The 10399-nt window shown below is 38.8% G+C and overlaps 1 protein-coding gene across 1 annotated transcript in view; it reads left to right on the top strand.

Moving 5' to 3' along the window:
* The first annotated feature begins 4548 nt into the window (after positions 1-4548).
* Positions 4549-10399, top strand: part of LOC110336882 (binder of sperm protein homolog 2-like) — a 12746-nt gene continuing 6895 nt past the window's right edge. The window contains exons 1-3 of the mRNA XM_021219623.2: positions 4549-4678; positions 5068-5097; positions 8693-8833. Coding sequence (XP_021075282.2) covers positions 4549-4678; positions 5068-5097; positions 8693-8833 — 301 coding nt within the window. The remainder of the gene's footprint in view (positions 4679-5067; positions 5098-8692; positions 8834-10399) is intronic.

The following is a 10399-nucleotide window of genomic DNA, read 5'->3' as shown; positions in this document are numbered from 1 at the left end:
CCCCAATGGAGGAACTAGAGAAAGTACCCAAGTAGCTGAAGGGGGCTGCAACCCTATAGGTGGAACTACAATATGAACTAACCAGTACCCCCTGAGCTCGTGTCTCTAGCTGCATATGTAGCAGAAGATGGCCTAATCAGCCATCATTGGGAAGAGTGGCCCCTTGGTCTTGCAAACTTTATAAAACCCAGCACAGGGGAAGGCCAGGGCCAAGTAATGGGAGAGGGTGGTTAGGGGAGCAGGGGTGGGGAGGGTATAGGGAACTTTCGGGATAGCATTTGAAATGTAAATAAAGAATATATCTAATAAAAAAAGAAAATGCTTTCTTTTTTATTATTCTTTTCTTCAAAAAGAGCCCCACTGATCAAAATACTAACTCCTTACAGTTAAAGTTAAGTGCAGTGCCTATAGGTTTCTTTGTTTTTTCTTTTTTTATTAGATATTTTGTTTATTTACATTTCAAATGTTATCCCATTTGCTAGTTTCCCCTCTGAAAATTCGCTATCCCATCCCCCTCCACTGGATGGTTTTAACTCCTTTATCAAATATCAATTGACCACAGGTGTGTGGTTAGATTTCTGAGTCTTCAATTCTATTCCATTGATCTACATGCCTGTCCGGGTACAATACCATGCAGTTTTTATCACTATTGCCCTGCAGTTCAGCTTGAGGTCAGGGATGGTGATGCCACCAGAAGTGCTTTGATTGTTGAAAATAGTTTTTGTAATCCTGTTTGTTTGTTTGTTTGTTTGTTTGTTTGTTTTATTCCAAATGAATTTGGGAATTTCTCTTTCTAACTCTATGAAGAATCGAGTCAACATCTAATGAAATGATCATGGTTTTTTCTTTGACTTTGTTTAAGAAAAACAAAGCTTATGTTGATGGATTTCCTATATAGAATGATCCCTGCATTCCTGGGTTGTAGCCAAGTTGATCATGTTGATGTGTCCTTGGATTGTTTTGTTGAGTACTTGTGCATCAATATTCATAAGGAAAATTGGTCTGATGTTCTGGTTTTTTGTTGGATCTTTGTGTGGTTTTCTTATCAGTGTAACTGTGGCTTCATAGAAAGAACTCATTCTTTCTATGTATTCCTTTTGTTTCTATTTTGTAGACTATTTGAAGAGTATTGGTATTAGGTCTTTTTTATTATTTTATTCTTTAATATATTAGATATTTTCTTTATTTACATTTCAAATGTTATCCCCTTTCCTGTTTTCCTTCCAAAAGCCAAATCCTATTGCCAACCCTCTCCCACTGCTCACCAACCCACCCACTCCTGCTTCCTGGCCCTGGCTATTCCCTACACTGGGGCATAGAGCCTTCACAAGACCAAGGGCCACTCCTCCTGTGATGACCGACTAGTCCATCCTCTGCTACATATGGAGCTGGAATCATGAGGCCCACCATGTGTACTCTTTAGTCAGTGGTTTAGTCCCTGGAAGCTCTGGGAGTACTGGTTGGTTCACATTGTTGTTCCTCCTATGGGGCTGTAAACACTTTCAACCCCTTGGGTCTTTTCTCTAGCTCCTTCATTGGTGACAAGCCATAGGGTCCTGGCCTTTTTTGTTGTTGTTGTTGTTGGGAGACTTATAATGACTGCTTGTATTGCTTTAGGGGTTAAGGGATGGTTTAGATGGCTTGTGTGATACTGATTTAACTTTGGTACTGGGTATCTATCTAGAAAATTGTCCATTTCTTTGAGATTTTCCACTTTTGTTGAATATAGGCTTTTGTAGTAGGATCTGATGACTTTTTGAATTTCCTCAGTGTCTGTTGTTATGTCTCCCATTCCATTTCTGATTTTGTTAATTTGGATAGTGTCTCTGTGCCATCTGGATAGTCTGGTTAATAGTTTATCTATCTTGTTGATTTTCTCAAGGAACCAACTCCTGGTTTTGCTAATTCTTTGTATAGTTCTTTTTCTTTCTACTTGGTTGATTTTAGCCCTGAGTTTGATTATTTCCTGCCATCTACTCCTACTGAGTGTATTTGTTTCTTTTTGTTCTAGAGATTTCAGGTATGCTGCTAAACAACTTAGAGTATGCTCATTCTGGTTTCTTTTTGGAGGCACTCAGTGCTATGAGTTTTTCTTCTTGGCATTGCATTCATTGTGTCCCATAATTTTGGGCATGGTGTGCTTTCATTTTCATTAATTTCTAAAAAGTCTTTAAATTTTTTTCTTTATTTCTTCTTTGATTAAGTTATCATTGAATAGGGCATTGTTCAACTTCCATGTGTATGTTGGATTACTGGTTATTATTTTGTTGTTCTTGTTATTGAAGACCAGCTATAGTCAGTGAGGATCTGACAGTAGGGATGGGATTATTTTAAACTTCTTGTATCTGTTGAGACATGTTTTGTAACCGATTATATGGTCAATTTTAGAGAAGGTCCCATGAGGTGCTGAGAAGAAGGTATATTCTTTTGTTTGAGGATGAAATATTCTATAGATATCTGTTAAATCCATTTGTTTCATAACTTCTGTTAGTTTCAATATGCCTCTGTTTAATTTCTGTTTCTATGATCTGTCCATTGATGAGAGTGAGGTGTTGAAGTCTCCCACTATTATTGTGTGAGTTGCAATGTGTACTTTGAGCATTTGCCCTTGCTTTTGGAGCATAGATATTCAGAACTGAGAGTTCAATTTTGTAGATTTTTTCCTTTGAAGAATATGAAGTGTCCTATCTTATCCTTTTTCATAACTTTTAGTTGAAAGCCGATTTTAGTCTATATCAGAATAGCTACTCCAACTTGTTTCTTACATCCATTTGCATGGAAATTTTTCTCCCAGCCCTTCACTCTGAGGCAATATCTGTCTTTTTCACTGAGGTGTGTTTCCTGTATTAAGCACAATTTTGGGTCCTGTTTATGTAGCCAGTCTGTTAGTCTATGTCCTTTTATTAGGAAATTGAGTCCATTATTGTTATAAGGGATATTAAGGAAAAGTGATTGTTGTTTCCTATTATTTTTGTTATTAGAGGTAGAATTATGCTTATGTGGCTATCTTCTTTTTGGTTTGTTAAAAGAAGATTATTTTCTTGCCTTTTCTATGGTGTAGTTTCCCTCCTTGTGTTGGGGTTTTCCATCTATTATTCTTTGTGTAATGGATTTGTTGGATTATATTGTGTAAATTAGGTTTTGACATGGAATATCTTAGTTTCTCCATCTATGATAATTGAGAATTTGGCTGGGTATAGTAGCCTAGGCTGGCATTTGTGTTCTCTAAGAGTCTATATGACATCTGCCCAGTATCTTCTGACTTTCATACTCTCTGGTGAAAAATTTGGTGTGATTCTGATAGGTCTGCCTTTATATGTTACTTGACCTTTTTCCCTTAGTGCTTCTAAAATTCTTCCTTTTTTTAATGAATTTGGTGTTTTGGTTATAATGTGATGGGAGGAATTACTTTTCTTGTCCAATCTAATTGGAATTCTGAAGGCTTCTTGAATGTTTATGTGCATCTCTGTCTTGAGGTTATGGAAGGTTTCTTGTGTAATTTTGTTGAAGATATTTACTGGCCCTTTAATTTGGGAATCATTGTTGTCTATATAGCTATTATCATTCATTTTGGTCTTCTCATATTTCCTTGATTTCCTAGATGTTTTGATTTAGGATCTTTTGCATTTTTCATTTTCTTTGACTGTTGTGCTAATGTTTTCTATAGTATTTTCTGCATCTGGAATTCTCTCTTCTATATCTTATATTCTGCTGGTGATGCTTGTATCTACAGCTCCTGATCTCTTTCCTAGGATTTCTATCTACAGGGTTGTCTCCCTTTTAATTTTTTATTGTTTCTATTCCCATTTTTAGATCCTGGATGGTTTTATTCAATTCCTTCCCCTGTTTTGTTGGGTTTTCCTGTGATTATTTAAGGGATTTTTGTGATTCCTATTGAAGGGCTTCTACCTGTTTACCTGTGTTCTCCTGTATTTCTTTAAGGGAGTTACATATGACCTTCTTAAAGTCCTCTATCGTCATCATAAGATGTCATTTTAAATCAAGGTCTTGCTTTTCCAATGTGTTGTGGTATCCAGGACTTGCTGTGGTGGGAGAACTGGGTTCTGATGATGCCAAATAGGCTTGTTTTCTGTTGATTATGTTCTTGCCCTTGCCTCTTGCAAGACAAAATGATCTGGTTATCTCTGGTGTTAGCTGGCATTGTTCTCTCTGACGGTGGCTTGTCCCTCATGTATACCTCTGTGTCAGCACTCCTGGGAGATCAATCTTTTCCTGGAAGAACTTGTGTATGGAGAGCTGTGGCACAGGGTCAGCTCCATGGTGCAGAGAGAAACTGCAAGGATTCAGTCCAGAGCTGTTCCTTGGTTCCTCTATCCTAGTGGCTCTGGGAAAATACCTCTTGAGCCAGGAATTTGAGCAGAAGTGGTGGTCTTAACTTGTGCTTGCAGGAGTGCCAGCACTCCTGTGAGACCACCTCTCTTCTGGTGGGACCCTTTAATAGAGAACTCTGGCACAGGGCCAGCACTGGGGCTCAGAAGGAAACTAGAATGATCCTGTCCCTGGCCATTCCTTGGTTCCTGTATCCTGATGGCTCTGGGCTGGTCCCTTTTTGGCCAGGAATTTGAGCAGAAGTGGTGGTCTCACCTATGTATTCAGGTATGTCAGCACTCTTGGGAGACCTGCTCTCTCCTTGTAGGCTCTGGATATGGAGAGTGTGGTACAGGGTCAATTGCAGGCACAGATGGAAACTGGAAGGATCCTGTCCCAGTCTGTTCCTCAGTTCCTGTGTTCTGAGAGCTCTGGGTGGGTCCATCTTAGGCAAGACATTTGAGCAGAAGTGATGGTCTTACCTGTGCTCCCAGGTGTGTCAGCACTCCTGAATGATCAACTTTCACAAGGCAGGACTTGGGTATGGAAAGCTGTGGCACAGGGTTAGCTCGAATCACAGACTTCCTGGTTTTCATACCTTGATGTGACATTTCCAGGATAAATATTCAACCCCAACTTGATATGACATTGCAGAATATTTTATGTATTTCGTAGTTAGTCTGTGAATGCAGTTTTGGGGAGGTAGCTTACATTTTGCATATTCATTTTGTCTTTCAGAACTGTCTCATTTACATCCTCCAGAACAAGGTAAGCAACCAACTCTATTGGGCAACATCTCAATTATCACCTATTAGATTTGAGGAAGTTCTGGCACTTTTTAGTCATGTAATTTTTTCTTGCATTATTCTTCTGAAATGGGTCATAGTGGTCAAACCAGATTCTGAAGATCCAGGTTAGTGACCAACTCCTGGTCACTCAAGAAAAATACTCCCTTCTCCATTGGGACCAAGATAAGACACTGTAGGTTTCTGCATTTTATTATTTCCTTTGTCATTGACAAATAATAATTATATATGTATACATGTTAAAAATAATATTTGGATATAGATACATATCATGGGCTGTTAACTTGAGGTAAGTAATATAACTATCCTATTACAAACAGAAAATTTTAATGCTCAGAACATAAGCCATCTGAAACAATTTCTTATTCTAACATCAAGAAAATATAAATACTGAATCATTGAAGGTGGATTAGCATTTAACAGTGAACCCTTCATCATGGAGCAATACATTATGAGAAGACATTGATATGCTGCTTCTGCTGCTGCTGCTGCTGCTGCTGCTGCTGCTGCTGATGATGATGATGATGATGATGATAGGACAAAGAATATTTTGTGGAGGGCAGTGGGGAACTTGGAAAGAAGTTTTGGATATCTTGGTCAGTCTGGATAGCACATGATGAAAGAGGTTCCAGAGTCTGAATTCTGGAAATGAAGTCTCTCTCACTGCTAATGGATCTCCACTGAGGAAATCACAGACTTTTTTTTGGAGATTTGCTAATACTTTCTATCTTAAGTAGAAAAAACAGAGAGTGACAACAGCTGCACATGGATGGAAGTGAGATCATAGAGAGATATTCTGGAGATCACATTGGCAAAGCAAGAGATAAGGTTTTTGTTTTTGTTTTGTTTGTTTTTGTTTTTGTTTTTGTTTTAGAAAAAAAGAAAATATATGTTGTAGTTACTATCTGTTGCTGTGATGCCCTGTGGTCCTTTTCAATTCAACACAACTCAAACATCACCATGTCATTGTATCAAAGAAAACCTCATTTTTATCATTATTATACCGATCTCTCTGGGATGCTGAAATACAACCCTGAGCCAGAATGCTATACAATCTCAAAAACCTTAATCACCTGTGCCAAACTATAGTTACATAATTCACTAATCAGGATTCAGAGATACAGGACTTTCCTAAGAACATTTCTTTGTGGTACATTTGTTATCTTCCCATCGGTTGGTTTGCTCAGCTATGGCAGAGTAACATGCTCATGATTTATGTCTCAACTTGCCAACCAGGATATTGCTCATCCTGGGAGGTCTTGGGGATTTAAAACTTGTTTGACCTCTATTCAAAAATAGGAGTTTTATTGAAAGTGGCCTCAGTTTGGTTCCTTCTTCCATTGATAAAACACTGACCTACTGAAAAAGAAATTAAGGGAAAATGCCCTTTGCAACAGCTACAAATAATATGATACCTTGGTGTAATTCTAACCAAGAAAGTGAAAGACCTCTGTGACAAGAATTTCAAGCCTCTGAAGAAAGAAATTGAAGAAGATATGATGAGATGAAATGACTTCCCGTGCTCATGAATCAGTAAAATTAACATATTGAAAATACCCATGTTACCAAAAGCAATCTATAGATTCAATGCAATTCACACCAAATTACAACAAAAACTTTTTACAGACCTTGAAAAAAATTTCTCAATCTCATTTGGAAACACAATAAAACCTAGATAGCTAAAATTATTCAGTATAATAAAAGAACTTCTGGAGGTATCACCATCACTGATCTAACCTGGACTACAGAGAAATATAATAAAAACACATGATATTGGCATAAAAATAGGCTTATCAATGGAATTAAAGTGAGGACCCAGAAATAAACCCACACGCCTATGGACATTTGACGTCTAACAACAATAAAAAAACTCAAACCATTTAAAGGAAAAAAGAGATTATCTTCAACAAGTGGTACTATGGTACTGGTATAACTGTATATATGCATATAAAAAGTGAAAACAGATCCAAATTTATTACCCTGTGCAAAACACAAGTCCAAGTGAACCAAATACCTCAAGGTAAAACTCAATATACTAAGCCTAATAGAAAATAAAATGAAGCATATCCTTGAACACATTATTACAGAATACATTCTCTTGAACAGAGCACCAAGAGCTCAGTCACTAAGATCAACAACTAGTAAATAAGACCATGTGAAACTGAAAAGCTTCTGTAAGGCAAGCAACATTGTCAATAGGACAAAGTTAAACCCTACAGAATGGGGAAAAAGTCTTTACCAACCCAAGACCTGACAGAGATATCCAAAATATACAAAGAATCCAAAAAAATAAATACTAAAAAATCAAATAACCTAATTTAAAAATGGGGTACAGAGTTAAACAGAATTCTCAACAGAGGAGTCTTGAACGGCAAAAAGCAATTTTAAAAAGTTCAAAGCCCTTAGTCATCAGGGAAATATATCAAAATTGCCCTAAGATTCCATCTTACATCCAGAAGAATAGCTAAGATCAAAACCTCAAGGGATAGCACAGGCTGGAGGGTATGTGAAACAAGAGGACCATTCTTCTACTGATGTTGGGAATGTAAACTTATACAACCATTTTGGAAATCAATCTGGTAGTTTATAAATCATAGTCTATTGTTGAAGGAAATCAGGGAAGGAACTTAATTAGGAGCAGAAGTAGCAATATTTAAGGAAATGTTCCTTCCAGTAAAAAGCTTCACGGTGAATTCATAGTATACACAAGGAATAACACACTGAGGTTCATATTAAGCAACACCCCACTCCTAGTAGCAATTTCAATTCTACTTATGTTTGCTTGGTGTGATAAAATACAAAATTTAACTTGAGAATAGAAGGGATTATTTGGCTAACACTTGGTAATCACAATTCATCATTGAGGATATCAAGGCCAAGAATTGAAGCAGGGGCAGAGGAAGAAAACATGAAGGATGCTGCCAACTGGTTTTCCCTTCCTTACTTGTTCATCTTAATTTCTTGTACAAAACAGACATACCTCCCAGGAATAATACCACCCACATTGAGATAGGCCTTTCTATATCAATCATTAGTCAAGAAAATACCCTACAGATATGCCCACAGACCAATCTACCTAGTCAACATGGATGATGAGAAAGATGAAAAAGAGTGTGAACTCTGATCAATGAGATTCCTCCTTGCTAGAGAACTTTTTATGAGGAAGCCAGCATCTCCAACCTGAACCCAGCGCTGGGCCAAAATGAGACTTCCTTGGAAATTTTCCTGATATTTTGTATTACAAGCATGAAAGGCAGCAAATGACATCAGCTTCAGGTGTGTGTGAGGATGATGAGAGAACAATTGTTATGTTGCTGCCAAAATAGATGTTCCAAAGTCAAATCCCAGTTATGCATGACAACTCAAACTTCCAATCTTAGCACTTAAAAAGCTAGATGGGAAGATTAACATGAACTAGAAGCAAGCCCTGGCCTAAGTAGTGAGTTTGAAGTCTAACTGAGTGAGAACAAATTCAAAAAAAAAAAAAAAAAAAGCAATTTGAAAGCCAGTTTCCTAAATGATCTTATTTTGTGTGCTAAAATTTTTCTGTTTTCCAGAGATTTCTACTGATAGCTGTGTCTTTCCATTTGTTTATGCTGATGGATTCCACTACAGTTGTATCTCCATCCACAGTGACTATGATTGGTGTTCTCTTGACTTTCAATTCAAAGGAAGGTGGCGGTACTGTACATCACAGGGTAAGAATCCTACAAAGAGGACAAATCCCTTCCAGTCTGTGCCAGCACCGGGTAACCTAGTGGGAGGAGTAGGCAGACACCCCCACAATCCCTAGAGGACTGCCCACGCGATCTTAGGATCACTGGTAAGTAGAACACAATATCCGTTCCAATCCAATTGCTCACAGGACCTGAGACAGCACTAGGGCAGCAGAGAACCAGCCAGACCAGGGGCACAAGCCCCTTCTGGTCTGCACCAGCTCAAGATTACCTAGGGCGTGGATTTGGTGGACACCCCCACGGTCCCTAGTGTACTGCCCAAGCAATCTTAGGATCACTGGTGAGTGGAGCACAACTTCTGCTCTAATCCAATCGCTCACTGGAACTGAGACAGCACCAGAGAAGCAAAGAACCAGCCTGACCATGGGCCCAAATCCCTTCTGGTCTGCTCTAGCACTGGGTCACCTAGGGTTCAGAGTGGGCATACAACCCCACAGTCTGTAGAGGACTGCCCAAGTGATCTCAGGATCACTAGTGAGTGGAACACAACATCTGCTCCAATCCAATTGCACATGGGACCTGAGACAGCAGCAGAGAACCGGCCTGACCAGAGGCACAAATCCTTTCTGGTCTGCTCCAGCACCAGGTCACCAAGGGCACAGATTCAGCAGACACCCCCCACGATCCCTAGCAGACTGTCAAAGCAATCTTAGGATCACTGGTGAGTGGGACACAACAGCTGCTCCAATCTAATAGTGACGGGCCTGTGACAGCAGGAACAAAGACATCAGAGCCTTTCCTGATCAGAGGCTCAGGTTCCTTTTAATCACTTCAGTTTTACCATGTTTTCAAACAGACCAGACAACTCCATGGTCCTCAAAAGAGACACCATTTTCACACAATGTAACACGCCCAGGATCTTAGGACAACAGGATCTCAGGATAACAGGAGCTGGATCACACTAGTATTTGAGTGTCTCAGAGGAGCTTGACTGCCAAGAATTCAGACACACCAGAATTTCAGGTTCACAGGAACCAATACTCAAAGAATCACAGAGAAATCTGGACTCTGAGAAGTCCTGAATCAACTGGGATTATAGGAACAACAAGCTCCAATCAGATATATTGAAGGCAGCAAGCACTAGAGATAATCAGATGGTTACCTGGCATCATCAGAACCAAACTCTTCTAACATAGCAAGTCCTGGATACACCATCACACCAGAAAAGCAGGACATAGATCTAAAGTCACATCTCAGATTGATAATGGAGGACTTTAAGAAGGAAATACTGGAAATCACAGATAAACAGATAGAATACTTTAACGTGTAAACACAAAAATCCCTTAAAGAGTTACAGGAAAACACTACCAAAAACTACCAAAATGAGATGGAATTGAACAAAACCATCTAATATCTAAAACTGGAAGTAGAAACAATAAAGAAAACCCAAAGGGANACAACTCTGGAGATAGAAACCCTAGGAAAGAAATCAGGAACCATAGATGCAAGCATCAGCAACAGAATACAAGAGATGAAAGAGAGAATCTCAGGTGCACAAGATTCCATAGGGAACATGGACACAACAAT

Source organism: Mus pahari, chromosome 19, assembly GCF_900095145.1.
Source record: "Mus pahari chromosome 19, PAHARI_EIJ_v1.1, whole genome shotgun sequence".
Taxonomy (NCBI): Eukaryota; Metazoa; Chordata; class Mammalia; order Rodentia; family Muridae; genus Mus; species Mus pahari.
The sequence above is the reverse complement of the archived record's forward strand: the minus strand, read 5'-3'. Positions and strand labels throughout refer to the sequence as shown.